This window comes from Rousettus aegyptiacus, unplaced genomic scaffold, assembly GCF_014176215.1.
Source record: "Rousettus aegyptiacus isolate mRouAeg1 unplaced genomic scaffold, mRouAeg1.p scaffold_m13_p_3, whole genome shotgun sequence".
Lineage (NCBI taxonomy): Eukaryota > Metazoa > Chordata > Mammalia > Chiroptera > Pteropodidae > Rousettus > Rousettus aegyptiacus.
The window spans coordinates 44,739,391-44,763,832 of record NW_023416306.1 but is presented as its reverse complement, the minus strand read 5'-3'; the positions used below and the strand labels follow the sequence as shown (position 1 = coordinate 44,763,832).

Below are 24,442 nucleotides of genomic sequence, written 5' to 3'. Positions count from 1 at the left end.
TCTCAGAATAAATACGTTAAACATTATACTGGGTTATGCTGAGGTAAATTTCTCGTGGGAATGAATCTTTGAGCTTGGTATTTACTGGCAAGTGTGACTCATTAGTAATTATTAAAGCTATACAAAGCTGTTGTCCTTTAGAATGATTATAACATATTGTTTTAAAAAGTGTTGAATGGTAGATAAATTGTAATTGTTTGGGTCTTATATAGATGATCATAAAATTTCAATTGTTCTTTATGCTGTATATTTATGTAGAACAATTTTAAATGTATAATAATTTATTTTTTTAGTTTTATAAATAAAACGACCATGAAAAGTTTCTTTCTTCAGAATTATAAGTACTTATAAATGCAATAGCCTTTTTTTTTTCATCGAGGCATTTGTAATTTGAGAGGTTAAAATAATCAATTGTTTGAAAATTAATCTTTGATCATAATAAGATTAACACATTGAAGTTCAAACTTTAGAAATCATTCCTTTTTACATATTTCAGTCATTCAATATCATTTCTCTTTCTCCTTCTTATAGGGTTATCCTTGTCAAGATGATTATTCAATAGTCCACAGAAAGTGCCGTTCTCAGTTCACAGATCTAAATGGTTCCAAGAGATTTGGTATCAACACTTGGCATGATGAGAGTGGAATCTATGCTAATTCATATGTAAAACAAAAACTCTTCCCATTAACTGGTGGTCCTATAGTCCCATTTAAAAAATAATGTATGAAATCAGATTTTCTAACGAATGAAAAAATGAGGAATTTAACAGTTATGAATTTCTATCCTAATAAATGCAGTAGAAATATTACTATAGTAGGTTTCTTTAAAAACAAAATTTTATATTCTAGACCACTGTGTACATCCTTCTTTTCGTAAGCTACTCTGGTATTTTCCAAAGTTTAGTATGTGTACCACTGAGAGAATATAACATAATTGTAACTAGTACTTGGTGGAATTGTATTTTATTTTATTTTATTTATGGACTCTATTTATTTGATTTTTTTTTTTTTAGAAAAAATGAATAAAGATAACACAACCAAGCTTATGATTGCTTAGAGTATGGCTAATTTAAAAAACATGAACTAACTTAAATTCCACTTTTAAGTGAATAAAAATATGGGTGGTATTCAGATTGACATGAAATTCCAATAGTGGAAGTTTGGGTAACACCAGTACTATAATAATAATGAGTCTCTGTATGTGTGTGTGTGTGTGTGTGTGTGTATTGGGAGGAGAGTCTGTTTAGAAACTTTGATTTATCCAGCACCCAAGAACTAACACTCATTAACATATCTAGAGTGGACAGCTGTTTGAAGTCTGCAAATCAGGATTTCAAGTTACTCATCATTTTTAAAATTTCTGTAAGGAAAACATCTGAATTGGCATATCATTACTTTTGAAGAATGCCTGGTACCTGGAAAATAAAATAAAATTCACCTCTTTGGCAGTAATTCTATATTGTCACAATGACTAATATCACATTTTGCATAAATGACCTAGGACTGCCTTGAGGTAGTCAACTTAGAAATTAATTTTGGTTTGGTTAGAAGGAGAATGTATAAGAGAGATTTTATTTAAATTAGTCTAATAAAATGGTGCATTGAAATAAAGATTACAGCAGGGGTTTGCCTCGTTCCAAGTATTCAGTTGCCATCTATGAGTCAACAAATGTTGGACCAAATGAACCCTGCAACATTTCTCTGAAACCTAGTTCTTTAGGTGTAAGTATTTTGTATTGATTTGGATTCCTTTAGAATGATTCATTTCACCAGTGTCAAAGACAATTTGAACAAGAAAAACTGGAACTCAGATCTATTCTTTGGAGAATGTCTTCTTTAGGAAGTGACCACATTGCCTCCTGATGGGTCCACATGTATACTTAATAGGATTTCACTGAGACACCAAAATAACACTGTTTCTTGTGTTTATAAAATTAGCTTTTTCTTCTCTCTCTCTCTCTCTCTCTCTCTCTTTCTCGCTCTCTCTCTCTCTCTCTCTCTCTCGTAAATATATGTATTAGTAAATATATGTATATTATTTAATATTTTTCTTTCAGCCTTTTGGCATTGTAATGTCAGAACTGTTGCTATGAGCCCACTACGGCAGAATGAAGACCAGACTGCTATTGAGAGAGCGAGAGATTGGTTGGGAAAATTCTAAGCGCTATATCACAATGCAGACCCTTTAGTTAAATTTGGCCCACATATAGATTTTATTTAGTCTGTACAATTTGTTCTTTTTTCATTAATCAAAAAAAAATCAAATAACATTTTCTAATTTACATTTTATTTAAAAATCTGGATTTCTTTGTCCTTGACACATTGGCATATCTAGCGGTACTAGTCCTCATTTTGATACAATAACAATCGGCAGGGGTATTATGGTAGGTCCTCTTTAGATGGGCCTAAGTTCATTATTCTGTTGCAGTTCTCACCTGGTATACTTCACTCATTTATGGAGATATTATAACCCTTTACCTAAGAAGAAGCAGAACAAATATGAAGTAATATGTTGTATGATGGAGGTGAAGTAGTAGAAAACTGGCAAACATATATATATATACACACATATATATGTGCATATATATGTATATATTTATACATATATGTGTATATATAGATATATATATATATACACATATAGATAGATTCTGTTTCTCTGGAATGCTCTAATAGTGCATAGATGCTTTTGTGGGGTGGAAGAATGTGGGCATGACATTCATAAAAGAATTTAATAAAGGTGTGGCATAGATTAGACTGGCTGCAGATTATAAAATATTTAGGTTGGGCTGGGTTTATCTGCACTGCTTTCTCTTCCACCTAGGAAAGCTTTTCAGAATGTGGGTTAGCGAAAGTAATATTGTTATAAGTGTACATTAGTTCACATACTTTTGCCTGCCAGAAATGAAAGTTTTAAACTGGCTTAAACAACAAACACATGTATGATCTCATGTAACAAGAAGTCCAGAGGGAGGGCAGGTCCCCAGTGTGTTATGTTCGGGTTCTGAGGTTCTCTTGCCTCTGCCCTCTTCACACTGGCTGCATCGTGAATGAAGTTGTTCCAGGCTTCATGTCCAGACATGAAAATGTTCAGAAGAACAAGAATGGTGTCTTCTTGAACGTGTTGCTCAGGAGCTGGGAAAACCTTCCCAGAAGCCTCCTCCACACAATCTTAGTGGCCAGGATTGGATCACATGCACATTCCTAAAACAATTGCTGGCAAAGGGAATGCCGTGATTGGCTTAAACACCAGTCTCCTGCTGAGCTGAGAATGGAGTTAGCTGCCTCGGGATCCCCTTGCGTGATTGATTACCTGAGGCAAAGCAGGGTCCTGTCAGGAAGAAAGAAGGGGGCAAGTAGATGTTGAGTAGGAAGCCAAAAAAATCTACCAAAAGGATTACATGGAAGTTGGCTGTCCCTTTTATTCATGCAAGCAATGGAATATTACTAAGCCATTAAAAAAAATGAAATCCTACCATTTGCAATGACATGTACGGACCTAGAGGTTATTATGCTGAGTGAAATAAGTCAGACAGAGAGAAAGGCAGATGCTGTTTTTGTTCTCTGCCAAATGAAGCATTGGTTTCTAAAAAAAAATAAAATAAAAATAAATAAAATCAAACCACACAGAGCATATTGTTTTTAGAGAAATTCAGTTACTGAGGCGTGAGGATGAGTTTATCACACAGCACATGACAATTTACTTGAAAATTTCCATTAAATGTCTTTATTCTCACATCTCTTCCTCCTCCCCCTTCTCTTGCATCTTTCCATTCACCCAAACCTTCACACCCAAAGCTCATAGCTTCTCTCCCCTTCCCTGTTTCAGGAGCTGACCTCACACTCTTTTCTTGACTATTTTTACTCCTAATTTGAGGAGTCCAGTCTTGAAGTCCAGCCTCCAATCTCAGAGGATTATCAAAGTATCCATTCACTCACCAGTTGCTAAGAAATTTTCTCTGTATCATTACATAGAGATATGTTTATAGCACACTATTTTCTTTAAAAGTGTAAATCGTTTGAAAACTTGCTATTTTAACTGATATTAGTAAAAGGCTACTTGTAACCTATCTCATAAGTGATTGTAATGGATCAGAGTCCTGAGACTGTGTGATGGAGGCCTTCTAATCAATAATAGTCAATAACCTCAGCCCTGACTTCATTCCTAAACTTAAGTCTGATATATATTGCTCAACTCTACCAGGCAGGAAAGGAAACTTCTTATGTTCAGAATTAAGTAATCTCACATTGCAAACTTTTCTCTCCTATTTCCTATTGCTATTAATAGCATCACCATTCTCCCAACAATCATTTAAAATTTTTCTTCCTTGTTCTTTATATTAAGCTAGCACTTCCCAAATTTGGGGTAGTGTTCTGTGATTAAATGCCTTTGGGGAGTGCTATCTGCCATATTCTTGTCTTAGAGCATTACAATGCACATTCAAATATTAAAGATCTTGAAAAGTTCTATAGAACAGAAGATAGTCAAGCCCTATTAAATTCATCATTTCCCAGGCTTATTTCATCACAGAATCATTTTTGCTGGAAATATCTGTGGCTATATCCTGTGATAATAGTGTTTTGTGGAAAATAGTAAGGAAAATATTGTTCTAAGCAATTTCTAAATAAGGGTAAGGGACAAATTTAATATTTAATATTTATTGAATAGTAAGTACCACATACATAGGTGAAGTAGATTCATTTTATACTGGTTTGATTAAAAGGGGGAAAAGTCCAAGTAACTTTTTTAATAAGCTAACTTAGAAATCCAACTTCATGATGATGAAATAAGTATAGATTTATCTTACATGTTATGGTGATTGGCATATACATGTTTTATACTTTCTTTCTATACAAAGGATGATGGCCAACTCCTGCTCTACATTCTCAGAACTACTTGTGTCACATTTCACTTTGAGATTTCATTAAATACCACTAGAGCTTGTAGCCTACGGTTTCAAGTGTCATTTTAAGAAAAGCAGAACTGAGTATTTGTTAGTAACAAATATTTTATTCTACATTGTATTACCAGACTAATGACTTAACAAGCATCTTTTTACCTTAATGCTTAATATATTGAATTCATATAGGTGCCTAATAAGTGTTCATTTATGAGAATGTAAGACTCTAGAGGTTCTTAGCCCAATCTCAAATATTATCAGAAAAAAATTGCATTTAAACTTAAGTCTATACAAATGGGTAGAGTTGCCTAGAAGAAAACAAATTGAAAGGAATAACCTGAAGCAAATTTGGAAATATTCGGGAGAGGAGAAATTCAAGTTGTGACAAGAGAATGAGAAGAAATAAAGAATGGATTAAAGGAAGAGTATTTTTTAATAATGTATACTTTTAAAACATTTAATTCAAATTTTTGTTAAAAATTTATACAGACTCCCAGTAGATTTAATTTAGGGTGGTATGTTGATAAGGTAGTTGATATAACATTGGCAATTAAAAAGCTGATTGGACTTTTTAATGTAAGACCCTAGAGAGGGTGGCCACAGAAAAGCCCTTGGTCACTACTTAAAAAATCAAACTGCACACTGTATGCAGTGTTTTTTTTTTTTAAATTAAAGTACATCAAATGAGGAAATATTTCTAAAGGCTCAAGCAAATATAGGAATCTGAAAATGCTTTTCTGTTCAAGACAGCTGAAGAAAAGAACATAGGAAAATCATAAAGCAAAGAGCATTTCTTTTCAGGTTGTCTCTTTCTTGTAAGTAGTTTAAAGTCCAGTGGAGTGTGCAAGGAAAGCTCTTTCATAAAGCAAGAAAATAGAAAAAGAAGCTGTTGGCATTTCTGATTTTATTGATTAACTACAAAACACTGACCGTGAAATAGGTAGCCGAAAGGCATGATAAGACAATTTTTAAAAAGCAGATGTAGTGAGTGGGGAGGCAAATTAAATGCCTCTCACTTCAAAGAAATTAGACAGAGAAAATTATCTCAAGAGATTGCCAAACAGATGGCATGCTGAAGAATCTTGAAGTTCTCTGAAGATGGCTGTGCCTCAGCTGAAGTCCTGGAATAGGAGAAAGAGTTTTTCTGTGCAGAGGATGAGTGGATTGCCTCACTTCTCAATTTCTGCTACCGAGAGGTGGAGGTAGTGATTATTCACAAAAAAAAAATATCAAAGATGAAATTTTAAAACATTTTTAGACTTTTAGAACCAAACTGTAGAAAATGTACATTGTCTACTCACCTTGAGGTGAAGTTTGACACAAAGCGTTTGTGGCACTAGGACTCCTTAGAGATATAATTGGTTCGAAGGTGCAGCAGGGAATATACAAGATGAGTCTGGAGTATCTTGTAGTTCTAGAAAGTAAGAAAGTTCACAGCTCAGGTTTTCCAATTAATATGCGCGCGCACACACACGCACACACACAAACACACTATCATGGAGATACGTCAAAGGGACACAGGAGTCAACTGAGAGAGCTCCAAATAGTCATAGCTAAAACGTAATTTTAAGCAATGTCACTGAAGTAGACAGAAGGAGAAGTTAATGGAGCGAATGTGGTCAAGGAAGTCTGTTGAAACTATTAGACAATTTGAATAGGTTACTTTGATTTGTGTTTGCTTCCCTTGTGGCAAGCAAATTAATAGGTATAGTCAGAGGGTTTCTATTTCTTGGGATATAATCAAATTTGGAAAACATATTTTATTTCTGCTTTTGAGAAAACACATTTCTATAATGTGTAAATGTCTAGCCAACACATTCTGTTTTGAGGATTTCACCAGACTACCATTTAAAAAATGTTTCATATAAAATATTTACTATCACCTATGATATAGTCTAGCTAAAGAACCTAAGTGTCCATCAATGAATGAATAAAGAAAATGTGGTATGTACACACACACACACACACACACACACACACACACACACACACTGGAATGTTATTCAGCCATTAAAAAAAAAGGAAATCCTGTAAACATGTGAGTGAGCCTTGAAGGCATTATGCTAAGTGAAATAAATCAAACAGAGAAAGACAAATACTATATGATCTTACTGATAGGTACAATTAAAAACAAACAAACGAACATAACTTATAGATACAAAGAACAGATTGGTGGTTGCCAGAGGAGGGTGCAGGGAGATAGGTAAAATTGGTGAAGGTGATCAAAAGGTACAAACTTCCAGTTATAAATTAGTGCTTGGGATGTACAGCATGGTGAGTATAATGAACAACGCAGTATTGTATATTTGAAAGTTGCTAAGAGGGTAAATCCTAAAGTCTTCATCACAAGAAAAAATTATAATTGTGCGTGGTAATAGATGTGAACTAAACTTATTGTGGTGATTATTTTGCAATGTATATACATGCCAAAATCAATTATATCTCAGTAAAAAAGAAAAAGACTTTTTCCTTTACCCATAAAAAAATAGAGTCCCCACTATAAAACAATGACCAAGATGTAGTGATATCATCATAGTGTAAGTTTTAGCTGAACTTGAAATCAGATACCCGTAAGATGAACATGTTTGTAAAAATCCTACCACTTCTAATGAAATTGCTAGAGAACGGTTAAAAAAAGAAACATTTATTACTAGGAAAATCCCTGTCTTTTGTAGAATTAGTGTTGGTCTCTATGATATAGTTTCTGCTGTTTTATATAAGACCTAGAAATGAGAATTCAGTGTTACAATACTTGCTTTCTTTTTCTCCATCAGGCAGTCATTGCTATGGAATTGTGATCTGGTTAATGCTTGAAATCTGGCTCCCTCTACTGGAGGACGTAAAAGAAGGCCCTCCCTTCTTTTAACTTGAAATCCAAGAAGCACTTAAAGGAAAAGTGTTCACAGTTCAGGTTTTCCAATTTTAATGCATATATGGAAATTGCCTCATTGACCAACTTGAGGTTAATAATGGGGAAAAACTTGTAAATTTCACTATAAATCAGCCACCTACTGCCACACCCTTCGAACAGAGTCAATGTTTAATTCAGTCCTTAAAGTAAATGAGAAATGGCCCTGACGTTCCATCATTCCTTCATGGAGACTTGGGCTACTGGTCTGCATTTAGGTTTTTGGAGACAGAAGAAACCCCAGGGGTCCTCCGATCTAACTCTTCGTTTTCCTGGTGGGCAAGCACGTGCAGAGAAAGGGATGGTTTCCCCAAATCATTCAGCATATATAACGAATTATGCACGATGCACTTCTCTAACATTTTACAGAGATTAGTGCGTCAAATCAAGTTAATAAATATTTCTTGATTGCCTACTATGTGTCAAACACCAAGAAGTGTGCACAGATGTGTGAGACATGATCTTTGCTCCACAAAGAGCTTATAGTTAATTAAATTGTATGAATGATGATCCAGGTTAGACACAGCCACCAGGTTTGCAATTCCAAATGGCCAATTAAATGACCTTTTCACATTAAGAAGCACTACTTCTTGACAGATAATTGATAACTTCTTTGCCCAGCAAGTTAATCTCCTTCATTAGGCATTGGCTCCTATACAGTTAGCTTTGGGGGTTGACTGCCTTTCTGAACTAGAAATTGTGTCTTTGGTGGGGAACAATATGTGAGTTGGGGTGGAGTCACAACATTTTGTTTTTTCTTGTTAATGTAGAAAATGACTTTAGATTATCCTGGTGAATGATCTAAAGTTGCTTTGCAACAGAAAGTCAGAATCTCTGTAAGTTTATTCATTCTTTGGAAAGTACATCTGCATATTCAGTTCTATTTATTGGTCCAACAGCCTGGGCTTAATCCGTTTTGCAATGCTAAGATGCCCATGTAAGTCTTTTTCAGCAGTTCAGTATTTTACTTTTATCTGCCCACTGTAACTTCACATCAGTTATAGTAACACCATTTCTATGCACCTGTATGCATATATAGGCCCTGGCCTAAAAGTGAACTAGTAAGCAGACAGAGAATGGAGCCCTAAAGCCATTCTGACTTCGTTTGGACCACTCCACTGCTCATTTATTCTGCTGCCCCAAGAAACAATATTACAATTACTTATACAGAGTCAGTACATTGTAGCGATTGCCAGAGCTTCAAACTCCAGCTTTGCGGTTTGCCAGCTGTGTCACCCTAGTAAAGTTACTTAACCTCTTTGTGCTTCACATTCCATATGAGGTTGCTGTGATGATTTATAAATTAGTATACATAAAATCATTAGAAGAGACCCTGGTACATAGTGGGCATGTATATGTATTGGCTTGTATTATTATTACTTGCATATGCAAGGAAAACTAACATGGTGTTATAAATTCTAAAAATGACTCGAACGGTGATTTACAATATGAGACCCAACTAAATAAATACCATTTCATGCTGACTCTGGACACAGATGTAGGGGGAATTATTCTCTGGGGAGAGTGAGCCTTTTCGCTGACCACAAGCACCAGAGTAAGAAACCTCAGTTCTAAACTGATGAACTAAATGTCAAACTCCTGGTGTTGCTATATCTTCTACTTAGAAGATATAAAAACATCATGAAAATTGTTTTTTAAATCCATTTATTCTGTGTGTGGGGGAGACCTCTAGAGTCAAATAATACATATTTAAGCATACCACATCTCTCTTCTGCCTGAAATTTTAGAAAACATAGGCTTTTCTATTGCAAACTCTTTGGTAGTGCTTGGGTGCTGGATTTTAACATCAAAAGAAAGATACAGCTATAACAAAAGGACTCTGCCTTCTTAATACTCACAATGCAACATCAGGGGCTTCCCTCAGCACCTCTCTGAAGACTTTAGACAAAGTGAAATACCTTCCACAGCTGAGAATCATTTTGAGGATGCTCCGTACCTCATATTCATCAAGGCAGGTGTAAACATGATTATTGCAAATGACTAGAACTTTTCCAAGCATTTAGCTTTTCAAATTCAGATGATACGTAATCAACTGTTTCCTCTTTTGTATCACAGATACCTCTTATTCTGTATAGCCCAGATATCAAGCTGAACTTGAATTAAGATCCTGTTTTCCAGGAATCTTGAAAGACGAAAAGACATGGGTTTTCAGCTTCTTCAAAGCCCATACGACGGGTTGAGTTTTAGATATGTAATCATTTGTGTTACTCGATAGTGTCTATCCAATCACTGACAAACTCATGCCATCTACCAGCTGTTTTCTCTTAGTGGCTGTGATCTCACCAAGATAATGCACGGTTTCGCCACAAGCATCTTGTCACTGTTAATTGGAGATCTCATACCATGTCCCTAGTTGCATTTGGCATTAATGAGTGGACAGCCTATACTCCTTTGCCATTCTGCTCTAAGTTAGCAACGAATAAAACTATTGAAATGAAGGGTTGCTGGACTTGCCGCATTACAGTGTGAGGAGCTCTGCTGATGCGCTTCATAGAGAAACTGGTGAAAATTATTGTAAAAAAATGCTAAAGCTTCTAGAAATGGTCCTAAGGGCAAGCAGCAAGTGAAGAAACATCTATTCAAGAAAATATACAAGAACTTGGTAAGAAAAGTGAAAGTCTCTTATCTGAACCAAGACTATTCTCTCCTTCTCCTCTCCCAGGTCCATGAGGCGGAGACCTCACACCAGACTGCCGCAGCCAGGAAGACAAAGAAGACAAGATCCTGTCCCCCCAGCTTCAGTTGGAGAGACTTCTTCCCAGGAGCAAGACTTCGGTGTTTCTCATCCTGCCCCCAGCTATCTGTTGCTGAAGCTAAGTCCTGGGTGAGTACAATCGATAAATGAGGGTGCCCTTCCCCTCAGGCCCCGTTCATGGACTGGGGACTGTACATTGGGTGTGATACGCTATGAGTACTGCGGCCCCATCACCTTCCCTCAGCTCATGAGTTGGTGGCTCCATGCCAGGAGAAGCAAACTCAGACTGCTCCTTTCTCCTTCACCAAAGGCTCAGCATGTAAAGCACTCAGCACATAAAGCACAGAATCACTCAGACAGGAGCTCACCTTTGTCCCCACCCCCAGATACAGAGCCCTAGCTCAGAGATTTTGCCTTGTGGGAAGACGCAGGCCATAAAACAGATAGCTCTCAATCTCTTCCCAAGAGAACTAACTTCATTTGCAACAGCCCATAGAGAAGTTCAAGCTAAAGGGCATTCTCAAGAATAGTGGGCCTAGTGGTGAAATGCAATTGGGAGGCGAATTTGTGGATTTAATAAAGGTAGCCAAGATAATAGGTAGATTACTGGAAAGAACTAGAATAGGACAGTTGGGAACTTCCCTTCTGGGTGAAAACAAATACTGACATCAGAAGCTATTCTTTCAAAGGAGACACGATTTGATTGGATTAGTGTGTAGAGCTATTTATGACCCAAGGTGTTGTTGAAAACAACAGAGCAATTAACTGGCTATTAGTGAAATTTAACAGCTTTGCAACAATGGGGCCTTAATACTGTGGGAGGAGGAGGATATAGACTTTAATAAAATAATCCATCAAGTTGATTTAGAAAAAAAAAAATAACAATAACAGCTCTGGAGAGGAGAGTCTAAACCCAGAATTGCTCCAATATACTCTCTAATATATCTAGTTTTCAATGAAAAATTACGAGATGTACAAAAAAATGGGAAGGTATGATCATACACAGGAAAAAAAGCAGGCAACACATGCTGCCTATGAAAGTGAACAGATGTCATGTATAACAGAAAAAAACTTTGACATAGTCATTAAAACATGTTCACAGAACTAAAAAGCATGATTTAAAAAAGTATGAGGACAATGCTGAATCAGAAAGAGAATATCAATACAGAGATAGGAATTATTTTAAAAAGAAGTGAAAATTCTAAAGTTGAGAAGTACAATTGACATACAAAAGTTAATAGAGGTGCTCAACTGTAGATTTGAACTGGCAGAGAAAAGAATTAGCAAACTTGAAGATGCATATTTAGAGAGTAAGCAACCTGAAAAACAGAGAGAAACCAGTTCATTTTATGAGGCCAGTATCATGCTAATATAAAAACTAGACAAAGATATCAAAAGAAAGCTACAGATTAATTTTTTATGAATATAGATGCAAAACAGCCTCAACAAAATACTAGCAAACAGAACCCAACAACATATAAAAAGAATTATACACCATGATCAAGCAAGAATTATACCAGTGATGCAAGGTTGGTTTGGCATCTGAAAATCAATGAATGTAATAGTTCGTATTAACAGAAATATATATGTATATATATATATATATATATATATATATATATATATATATATATATGGTCACCTCAATTGATGCAGAAAAAACATTTGATAAAATCCAACATCCTTTCAGGATGAAAAAAAAAACATTTAACAAATGAGAAATAGAAAGAAACTTCCTCAACCTGAAAAAGGGCATTTTATGGAAACCTCACAGATAACATTGTACTTAATGGTAAAAGAGCGGATACTTTTTTTTAAATATCAGAAACAAGACAAGGATGTCAGTTCTCACCATTCCTATTCAACTTATACTGAAGGTTCTAGCCAGGGCAATTTGGCAAAACAATATTATTATTAAAAGGGATTTGGACTGGAAAGGAAAAAGTAAAACTATTTCTATTTGCAGATGATATGATTTTATATGTAGAAAATCCTAAGGAATCCACTAAAAACTATTAGAACTCATAAACAAGTTCACAGGATACAAATCAATTGTATTTTTATACACATTGCAATAAATAATCCAAAAATAAAATTAAGAAAGCAATTCCATTATTTTAAGGACTACAGTCTTCTCAGGGTTCCAAAATATTTGCACATCCTGCTTAAAATTCATGGTATCTTTCTAAAGCTGATAGTAATTAAGAGTTATTATCTTTGCTGTGTATTTAGAGAAAGGAAGCACAGGAAATTTATGACTTTACCTTGCATATATTCCTAAATATTATTTTATTTTCGAAACCTATGTTTTGTCCCTTGCTAAAAAGTGAACTCCATGATTCATTCATAACAAATGTTTATTGAATCCCACAGTGTTCCAAGCACTGCTCTGGGGACAGTTTTTCCCAGGAAGGAAGACACAAAATTCTATCAACTCATGGAATTTACATTCTGTTAAGAGGAGATAGACAATAATCAATAAGCTTAATAAATAAATAAATCATAGGGCGTGTTTGAGTGGCCAATCCTGTGGAGAATATAGACCATGAGAGCAACCGTTTAAGGTGTTTTTACATGAAAACCCTGATGCTCAAAAGAATACATGGCTCAGAATGGCACAATGAATATTTGTTAAATAAATGAATCAATGAATAGATGTTCAAACTGTATGTTTGGCTTCTAAAGCTTTACAGTTTGCACTTTTGGACTGGTTTTCTTTTTCTTTTTTATTAAATCACCACATCTATAGAAAAATTTCGTATCCATCCTCCTTTCCTCTTCTGCTTTGCTCTAAAAGGTTGCATTGTACGGTATTTAAGTACAAAAATCTCTGGAGCCAGAATGCATGGATTCAAAGCCTAATTTTACCACTAGTTTCTGAGAACTTTAATTATATTTATAGCAAGTTTTAAATTGCATTCGTTTTATTAAATAAAAGTTGAGGCTTTGTGTTTTGAAAACCATGTTACAAATAATTTTGTTATTGTTTGTTAGCTTCATCTCGATCATTCCCTTGAGTTTTTATATTCAGTCAAATTTTGTGTTCATTGTTTGCAAGAAACTGTCCTGGTTCTCAAAGGTATTATATTAATGATGTGCCCATCATAAGTGGATGTTAATGATCCTCTTCTGCTATTAATAAGAAATTTGCTATATCTAGATTCAATGCAAGATGCGAATGTCTTATCCCCTGGGACTGTATTATTCATATCTAACATCCTCAGAACCTTATGTGGTGATTGGTATGAACAAACATGCAGCAAATGTTTAATGAATGAAACAAATGTTATTATACTGTAACAGCAATCAGTTATATATACAAAAAGCACACACTTGCCACTAGTTGGACATTCTATTTAGAATAACTTTGGTCTGTCTGAAGTTGACTGGCTTGGGTCTGGACTCCTTTTTAAACTAACAGAGTCTGCATGGATAGAAGACCAGCATAGAACACACTTGTCCAGCTTGGACATCAACCACCCTAGGGCCAAGTTCAGAGAGTAACTCCTACCCTCCTTGGATGTACTATTGCAGCTCTCCCCTGTGAGCTGACTTTTCACTCCTGTGTTTTGGTACTTGTTCTTTTTTCTCTTTTGGGGGGTACTATTTCAAAAGTAAAGCAACAGTAGAGTGTGTTAAGATGTATCAGTCATATTGTAATTTATTAGCTGTGTATAATGATACCAGGAAATAGCAAGCTCTTTGGCTGTTTATTTCCTTCTCTGTGGATGGAAAGAGTAAGCATAGAGATGACTCATTTGCAATGGATACTGAGTTTTGGAGATAATAGAATCCTTTGAACATAATCCAGTTCAGTAAGATTGGCTTTTCTCTTAAATGTTATGTTTACCCAACATACTTTTCCTAATATATATAAAAAAATTATATCTCTTTCTCCCAATACCAGAAAGTGTACTTTATTTTTTCCTCCATTTTTTCCCTATATCTTCTCTTTCCTACACTAGAAAAGATGACATAGAGAAATAAATGATATCTCTGGCTTTCCTTCTATCTAAGCAGAAAAACTGATTTCATTGGTTCCACATAATTACACACAAATATGGCAACATGATTGACCCAGTCGTGATGTTTAAATTTTTAAACTCAATCTTTAAAATCCAAGTTGATTATAAAAAGATATGAACCATTTCCTCAGCATTCCGTTGGTTCACTGAGTCAGAATTCTTTGAAATAGAATCCATTTAGGATGAATAATTTTGAATATAGCTTTAAGTTAGTTGATTGTTGCACAGAGAAAAGGCTACCGTGTCTTCAAAATAAAACTCGAGAATTGGCAATTCACAGTTCAGGAGTGTGCAAAAAAGTCTATTCTCATGCATAAAAGTAGTCAGACACCAAGCTAGGAACATACATTTTTAAAGGCTTAAAATGCCTCATTCATCTATTTTTCAAAAGGAATTCTTAGAGTGAATTTACCAAAACCCTGTACTTATTGAACTCCTATTTTTGTCTCTTGTTCCTCATTTTAACTTGTATTTTTCTTTAGAAAGGGGTTAGGTTCATTATATAAATTTTAAAAATGTGCAATAAACGGAATATCCTCATTGCATATTTGCATATTTATATTCGGTTGGGAAAAAAGTCGAAAGGCATAATAACTCTAGGTTGTAGTTAGTAAATTTTGCCATCAATTACAAAATATTTTCAAGTTCAGTCAGTGGAAGACATTTAGACTCCACAAATGCTTCTTTAAATGAAGCGCTTTTTTACCAGTTGTGTCATACATGACTAAAACAATGGTTATTTTTTAGTCTCTGGCTAAAGTGACATAGAATAAATTGTATCTATTGATAGTCAACTTGAAATTCATTAAGATTCATTGTTCAACACAGATTGAGCTGTGTGGTGAGCACCAGATCTTTTAGTCTGGGGTTCAGAATTCCAACCCAAGGCATTTAGAAATTCCCTTTTGAATAACTCTTCGATATCCTGGTGCTATTTTTGAGGCCTTAAAATTTCATTTCCCCCCAAACATGTTAATTTAGTTCAGAACAGATGTGTGTGGCATCTGTGCACATATGTTGCTGAAGAACTCTTGGGAGCGAAGGATTAGTCCTCCAACTTTGAAGCAGGTCCTTACGATGAACATACTTGAAATTGCTATTTCTGGATCTGAGAAATTAAACTTCCTCTCTATCTCTAAATCTATCTGTGTTTTATGTGGCGAGCAGGCAACTTAATGAGTTGCTTCTTTTTTCCCCTAGCACATTCCAGTTTTCCAGCTGGGGTCAGGCTTGGGATGCACTAACTTCTGGGCCTGGAAGTCAGCCTGGCAGGCCCAGCCCCAGAGCTATGGCCCCCTTACAAAGCCAGCTTTGTAACCGGGCTCCTTGACTATGGAGAAACCGAGAAGAGCACGAAGTGTCTTTCGTCAACTCTTGGAAGCTCTGACAAATGTTCTGAGCATTTCACCAGGCATTCTGACTTCTCTATGAGGTTTCTATGGCTCCACAGTCAACATTTTCCAATACCAACTTTGGAGCACTCAGGAGAGAACGCCAAGAAATAACATATGTTCTACATGAAAAAAAAAAAAACTCACTTATTTTAGAAATGGTTAAAAATGCCAGTTATATTTGAGGATGCACTGAATGTCTCTGCCATGGGCAAGCATACAATCCTGGAGGAGGGAGCCCCACAGTCAAGGGTTCACACTTACTGATACTGGTGGTCTAAGCGTGAGTGATGCTCACCACACCAGAGTCCTCAAAGTGCTCATGATATCTGTCAGATGACCATCGAAAGGTAAGTGTAGCATACTAGATTATGCCGTCTTAAATATGCCTCTTTGATATAAGGAGTATTTTGAGAAACAGTAGACAGAGGAGAAGCTCTAAAAACAGTAGAAGTTGCCCTTTTGTAAGGAAAATTCACATTTATTTTAAAAATCACTATTTGTGTGGTATTTCCCTGTCTGTATCAGGAAGAAAACGATGACTGTAAATCTGAACAAACTCTTATTAATGGAGAATTCACTCAAATTTGCATAATAAATCTTAAATCTGCATAATAAAACTTACCCTTGTTTACTGTACTTTTCCTGGTCACTTTCTCATGACTTGTCTTCCCAACACCATTCTTCCTTTGTTTAACTGAAAAGGACATTTTAGCTCAAGTTCTAGCCACCTCTTTGAGTTCCCTGAGTGTGTGTGTGTCTCTCTCTCTCTCTCTCTCTCTCTCTCTCTCTCTCTCTCTCTCTCTCTCTTACATATACGTGCATGCACACACACAAACACACACACACACACACGAATGATATACATGTTAATAAATTTCTGTTTGTTTTGCTTTTGTTGATCTGTTTTTCATAACAGAGGCTGCAGCCAAGAATCTAGGAGGGTAGAAGGAAAAGATTTTTTCCTCTCCCGTATAGGGATGTGACAAACCTGAGCCCAGTTGTCACCTACAAAATGGTTTTTTTTTTTTTTCCTTCGCAAATTTTACAACACCTGGATGTTTTTCTACTGCTCCCATCTGGGGAATCAATCAGGTTTTTAAAAAATCTTCAAAGATGATTCTGACAAAATCCAAGTCAATAATTTTCTGCATCTCTCTCAAACCTCTCCTACGACGTCTATTGTATCTCCGTGATTTATTGCAGGGCCAGGTAATCTTGGAACCATGGACAAATCACTGGATTACAGTTCAACAGGCATTTGTTTTTAAAGGTAGATCAACACTAACTTAATCACAATTAAGATTTTACTAATGAATTCCATAAGTTATTATAGCTGAGATGATATATTACGAATATTTAAGAATCACTGAGCTTACCCAATGGAAAAGCATGTACAAAGTGCATTGATTGTATTATCTTTATGAACTATGATAGGTGCTATCTATGCCTATTTTACAGACGAAAACAGAGATTCAGAGAAGGTAACAGGTCTTGTTGGTAAGTGGTAAAACTAGATCCTGAACTTGAGAATATCTAAGACCAAAATATGTGATTTTAACTACCATGCTATGTTTTTCCTCACTGCCCTTATCTGTTTTGTTTTTACTTTCCAGTCAAAATCTGAGCTATTTTTCTCTATTTCCCAGATCTTTGGAAAATTTTTAACCTTTGTCTTGGACCCCAAGTTCATCCATTTCTTTGAGTTTCAAGCAATTGCTGGGAAAATATAATTAAAAACAAAATCTCTCAACTCAGAAAACTGTCCCACAAAGGTGCAAGAGGAAGAAAGCAATTTTAATATTGAGTAAGCATTAAACCAGAATGTGATGTGCATCACAGGCAGTCCACTGAAAGAAAGGATTGCAAAGACAGAGAGAAATCTCACTTTTTTATATAGCTGAGTGGAGGATACATTAGGCAGGTTTTGTAATTTGCATTCGGGTGACAAGTTATACCCAGTTCCTTCCAGGATATGGGGGGGATGGGCCTTATTTTTCTTAGTGATTATATTCCATAAAAATGGCTGCTAGGTTCTCAAGGAAATTTTTCTGAGTCATGGGACTGGCAAGAGGCTTATTTAGTCATTTAAAAGATTTACATACATTTGAAAAGGATAGAGAAAGAATTCCTGAAAAAAAAGGGGGGTGGAGAGAAGAAAGTCTCTTCCTTTATTTTCCATGGGGAGAATTAAGCCTCTTATTTTTAATTTGTATTTGCCTCTTACACTATATAAGCCCTAACTCTTCAGGATTACATTGAGCTTGACCCACTGTTCACTATACCAGCTTTGGGCTCAGTGCCTCTTCACTGCTCCTGCTCTGACAATTTCATAAAAAGCTCTCCCTACTCCACTATGCCTAGGATTTCACTTCTCTGGTCTCTTAACTCTCATTAAAAAGCTACTACTATCAGAGACAAGTCCCCAAGTCTATTTCCTTTCCTTAGGAGCAACATTAAAGAAATTATTTGCTTCTCTTCGATTGAATTTCCATTTCACTTACTCTGGAGGCTGGACTACAGAAAGTCCCAAGTCGCAGCAGCAGAGAACCCTGCCCCTGGAACTGAGCGACTCAGAATATACTTTCTGGAAGCAGTTAGCTGGGAAGAGTTAGGGGAAAGATAATAGTGGCCTGTCAGGTATAAGTCTATCTTCCAGTTAGTAACCAGAAAAAACACTTAACTTACTGCCTGAACATGATACAAATCAAGTAGAATCTTGGCTTACGAAGGGGAGGAAGGTTTTTCTCCACCTTTCTTGGGTCCCTGGCCAGGTCCAAAAATTAAACGGATAAAGTTTAACAGCAGAAAAGCATACAAATTTATTTAATATTAGTTTTATGAGACACGAGAGCCTTCATAAGAAAACGCAGATCCAAATAAATGGTTATAACTCATTTTTTTTTTGACACTAGGTTTGATAAAGAATGGACAGCCATGGAGAAATATGATAGGACAAAGGATATAAGGCAAGTGTAGTAAACTGGGGAAACTGAACAATTCAAATTGCTACCTGTGTCCCTCTGTCTTGGAGATAAGGATGTTCCTTTCCTGTGGGTATAGGGAGAGCACCTCTTACATGAGGGTCTTATGACCTGTTTCAGGGGAGAAAAGCAAGGGAAGGTCCAACGGAGAGACCTTCTTGCTTCTGCCATTTTCTCAGCCTCCTTCAGCTTAAAATATTTAATATGCCAAGGCGCCATATTTGGGGGAAGCGAATTCTGAAGCTATCACTTGCCATAAATTGCATTTAACACTGAAGTGTATTTCCTGAGGGATCCTCCCCTCTAGTTCTCCTTCAGACAATTCTTGTCCTTCTAATATCTCTTTTATATAGAGAGCTGCCTTTTAAAAAGCACCTGGTTTCATCCATGGATGAAGTGATATAATGGTGAAGGTGATCAAGATATGCCATCCTAAAATATGCCACTTTGTCATAAGAATTATTTTTAGCCGAAAGCATTTGAGTTCTTGAAATCCCTAATCTGCTTAAAAGCAGCGCCTCCCAGAACAACTTAGTTGTCATAAATCCCACCCCTGGAGCAACTCTAATCTTCTGGGAGATGAGAAGTCAACTCCACATTCAGGTGGCATTGTCACTAACTACACATCTCCCATCTATTCTCCTAAGAGCCCACTTATCTTTCCCAAAAGTCGTTCGTATTTCCATAAGTACCCATTCTTCTCACCTTTTAGGAAGTCATTTGTTTTCCCCAAAATGCCCCTCTCCTCCCCTTCAACCCTTTTCCACTTTTCCAGCCTGTAAACTAATAACTATTGTATATTGAAGACCTATAATATGCTACATACCTTATACAGTACTTTATAAACACTATTTTGAATCTTCACAAAAACCCTCCTTGGTAGGTGTTATTTTCTCCATTTCATAAGTGTGGAAACAACTGAGACTGATAATTAAGTTGGACAAAGTCACCCAGCTAGTAAATGACAGAGCTGTGATTTAAACCAAGTTATGTCTCTCTCACCTATGTGCTCTTTCATTCATATATTTGACAAATGTTTATTGAATGCTTGTCATTCACCAGGCATTGTTCAGAGTCATGAACTTGGAAAATGCCATCTTTGTAGAAAACTGATCGGTATGCAGATGTTCTGGCCCATAACAAGAACGTAGACGAAAGATGGAATCATACCAAACATTACGTTTTAGTACTTGATGTGATATTACCCAGATTTGCTTCCTGATTGCCAATGACTGGTTTGGAGAAGCCAGACAGGCCAGATCATGGTAGGCCTTGCAGACTGTGGGGAGGAGTCTGGACTGTACTGAAAGCGTGATGTGAAACTGAGAAGACGAGGCGTGATTTATCCTCCATAAGGAGCGCTCAGGCTTCAGGGTGTTCTGGAGTCAGATAGACATAAAGCTTTAGGAAAATTGTTCCATCTCTTTTTCCCACAGATTCTTCATATTTAAAGTGACTAAACTGGCAACTGCAGTGCAAGTTTGTTGTGAAGATTACGCGAGACTGGACACATGCATGCCTCCGCTCTCCTGATGTAAATCATCACTCACTTAGATGGGTGTGTCTGCATTAGGTCTGGCAAGGCTGACTTAGCCACTAGAAGTATCCAGATGGCATCTTCTAAATGATCCTTACTTCATTTCCTAGGGGAGAAAGAGGTCATGCAGGTAGAGTTAAGTTAGGTAGGGGGCAGGGATGAGCCAGGAATACGAATTTAAAGACATGCTTTATGAGCCCTGGCAAATCTAGATTGAATAAAGAACACTTGATCAGGGTTTTTATTTTGTTTTGTCTTAGTGGACAAATGTGAAATATTATTTATTATTCTTGTGAAAGCCAGAAAGAAAGGCAAGAAATTGTTCTACATGGCACATAAGTTTGGGTTGAAGAAATTGATCTTCCTTTCTGAAGGTCCCTGAGTAATGACTTTCTATCCCTCCTTCTTGGGGAAGTTCTTTAGGCTTAATTATAGGAAAAGCAAGCCTGGCCTAGAAAATACTCAGAGGAGAGAGAGGAAAAGAAAGAACCTTAGGTTTGCCAGAATGTCTGAAGGTTCTCCTTACCCTTTTCTGATAAGATGTCAGGTGGAGTGCCTGGTGTGGCAAAAACTCCATGAGGCTGACTGTCTCCTTCTTGGTACAGATGCTAAAACTGAGGCCCAGAAAGCTTAAATTATGCACAGCTGGTAAGTAGTGCAGCTAGTATTGAAAGAAAGTCCTACATTTCTCTAAATCCCACACTTGTAAACCTCATGGTATGTACGTACCAGCATTTTGATATGGTTTGACCTACACCAAGTTTTTGAATTCAAAGTATTTGAATTTTGAATGCTTTTGAATTAAATATTCCACTTTTATATTCCCTGCCCTTATAAATTCTTTACCTCTTTAGGTAGTAAAGAGCTCATAGATTTAAGATATTTTGAATTTGGATCTATAATCTTCAGTTCTTCTAGAGACTAAATAAATATACCTGACACATTTTTTTAAAAAATCAAATTCCTTTCATTTCTTATTAAAAATACAATATGTTATTAAAATTGTGCAGGAGAATAGATTTGTTTCATGTAGAATACATTCATTAGGATAGTTAAAGCAGATACATTTCAGACTAATTTTTGTTGATTAAGAGAACTGACCAGAATTAGATGGTAAAGAAGCTGCATGTGCCCAGGGAGTGTTTCCAGTCTGGAACAGTGCCAGAAATCAACAGTTAAGAAGGTGCACCTTGGCTATCTGCCCTGTATTAGCTCAGGTTAGATTTATATCACATTGAGTCTAACAGCCATTTCTCTGCCATGTGATCATTTCTGTGCTGTCAGAAAAGACTGTCTTTTTGCCACTGAATTGATGGAGTGGGACATGAGGCATGAAGACTGAGTAAGGAATTGTGTGTGTGTGAGAGAGAGGGGGTGGGGGTGGGGGAACAGACTATGTGATTTGGAGGGGAGGAGAACACGCATATTTTAAGTTTTGGAGACACAATGCACTAATTCATTATCATATAAATCTGGTCTGTGGCAGCCCTTTGTGGCATTTAGCCCGCTGGTAAGAGTTTCTGCCTTCATTTGTTCCAATGCTAGACATTTTTGTAAACTACAAAAGCAATTGGCTCCTTGGTATATTTCTTCTCTGAGATGTATATAGGAGAAAGTAGAGTGAAATAGAGAGAGCTATTTTTGAGACTAACAGGAGGATCTCGGACCTTCCTCTTTACATTTTAAAAGAGGCGTTTAAAAGCAGCCTTCTCTTCTGGTTAGTTCTTGCATATTTGCTGACAGAAGAGAAGCGCAAAGGGTGCTGGGTAGTGGTGGGTGGGAGAGTGGGTTGCTAAGGCCCTGTCCCACGGAAAATCATGCCATCACATCTCAGACTTGCTCTTCAGCACTGGGTCTTATTCTTCAGGACTCATTTGTTGTATGTGAATGAAACCCACTAAATTCTGCCTCGGCAGGATAACTTATTAAAAAGGCAAGAAGGGAGTTCAGAATACTCCGGGGCTAGGATGTAGCTGAACCGGGAGCAGATGGGAACCAGGGCCTGAAACATAGTCAAGAGTGTGTCTCTTTGTGTCTACTTCATTCTTCTTGTTCAGAAAGACAGCCTCACTTCCTCTGCTTTTCTCATTCACTCCACAGAAAAAATCTAGTCTTCCAACAGCTTTTGCATTTAAATATTATAGTTGTGACTCTTTAGAACTAGTTTTTTTCTGTCTGTTTCTGCCCATCTCTCTCTGTCCTCTCTCTCCCTCTCTCTTTCTCTCTCTCTCTCCCTCCCTCCCTTCCTCCCCTCTTCCTTTCTCTCCTTCTCCCCCTTTCTCCCTCTCTCCTTCCCACCCCCTTCACTCTCTCTCACTCTCTTTTTCTCCAGTTCTAAAATCTTAGAACAGAGACTCTGACTTACCAGTCTGGGTCAATTGGCCACTCTCAGACCAATCAGCTGGGTAGATTTTGATATAAAAGATAGATTCTAGGCAAAGTTTAGTTTGGGGGAAAAAATGGGCTGAGAAGAGGCCCTCATGATGTAGAGAAATGAACCTGGGCTTAGGGCTCAGGGTACTACAATGCTGCCAGCTTGGCCTCTAGCTGACTGCATGAGACTTTTTCAGGATCTCCATTTCCCAGGGAAGGAGGTGGATTAGATAGTCTCTATGACCATTTAAGGTTTTTACAAATTGCTTTTCCTGTTGTAGTAAAAAATGGAATTGGTTTAATAGAGGAGTAAAGTCTTGGCAAGAGAACTATAAAGCTTATTAGCAAAATCCAACCCTGATTAGGGCCCATTATCAATATCTAAAAGGGATGTTTTACAGGTTTATTCTCATGGATGGTTGCAGGATTGGTGGATGCTTATGTACATGGCTGGGGAAGGAGAAATGCAATTCTACATATGTCATGGGTATTTGGCTAAGTGATCCAGTTCCTCTCAGCAAGTGCCTAGATACAATATGTTTGTGCCCGTGCCTAAGACTGAAACTGAGGCCATGGAAGCAGGGAAAGGGAGGTTGCGTTGGGAGGAAATATGACATTGTGAAAGAATAATTCCTGTACTTCCTGTAGTGTGCACAGAGGCAAGGCAGAGAGCAGAAAATAAAGATGCCCTTAAGTGCTTAGAAGTCACAGCTGACTTGCTGACCATCCACTGTTCCCTCCAACCCTTCATTCCTTCATCCCTGCCAGGCTCACCTTTCCTCTTCACGCCTCTCATCCCTGAGTCATTCGTTATTCTTTTAGACTTTCGGTCCTCTTTTGACTTCACTTGACTCTATAATCTCTGAACTCCCAGTCAGTTGTTGCCCCACCCCTAAGAGTCCTCCAATCAGTTGCCCCTTGGACCTCCCACTCTGTCTCCCATACCAGTGAGAACTCCCTCAATCTCTCCACCCCTGACACAGGTCATCCATCTTCCCTTTAGAGCTTTGTCTGCTGGGAATTTCTCTGTACCTTCTCAAACCTCCTTTCCATCTCAGCCAAATTCTGCCACATCATCTAGCCAAGACTAGTTCCTGACACCTGTCCCTGTAATTATACTGTGTATGCTGCAACTTAATTTTGTTCCTCTCCACTGGCATTTCCTAATTGACAAACAAACAATCAAACCACTTCTTTTTGCTTAGGCTTAATACACAGAAATACTAGAAATTAACAAAAATAAATAAAGGAAACTTAATATTTTAACCCAGTCTCCTCATTATTGTTGAAACTCGGTGGAACAGAACTTCAGATTAGGCTGTGGGACAGAAGAACACATTTTGAATAGAAACCCATACAGGCTGAAACTTTAAAAGAAACTGAAAAGTGTAAAGAGGAGCCACGGGCTTGATTTCATGGTTCAATGATGTCATCGATAACCTGATTTCTTTCCTTTTATCTATTTTTCCTTTCATAGTATCAACTTCACCTAAAATTTGGTTTCCTTGTGGTTCCAAGATGGCTACAAACAGCTCTCAGTCCTATGAGCTTCCTAGGTCACCTCTATAGTCAAGAGAAACTTCATCTCAACATACCCAGCCAAAGTTC

The 24,442-nt window shown here is 36.9% G+C and overlaps 1 protein-coding gene across 4 annotated transcripts in view; it reads left to right on the top strand.

Moving 5' to 3' along the window:
* Positions 1-20,701, top strand: part of CUNH9orf135 (chromosome unknown C9orf135 homolog) — an 83,503-nt gene extending 62,802 nt beyond the window's left edge. Inside the window, exons 6-7 of one of the 4 annotated variants that reach the window (XM_036217629.1) lie at positions 10,492-10,653; positions 17,147-20,701. In XM_036217629.1, the coding sequence (XP_036073522.1) occupies positions 10,492-10,653; positions 17,147-17,233 (249 nt within the window). In that variant the 3' untranslated portion in view covers positions 17,234-20,701. Of the gene's footprint in view, positions 1-531; positions 946-10,491; positions 10,654-15,749; positions 16,699-17,146 lie in introns of those variants that run through there. The other 3 variants (XM_016135525.2, XM_016135527.2, XM_036217630.1) reach the window with 3 other exon arrangements.
* Positions 20,702-24,442: the final 3,741 nt, after the last annotated feature.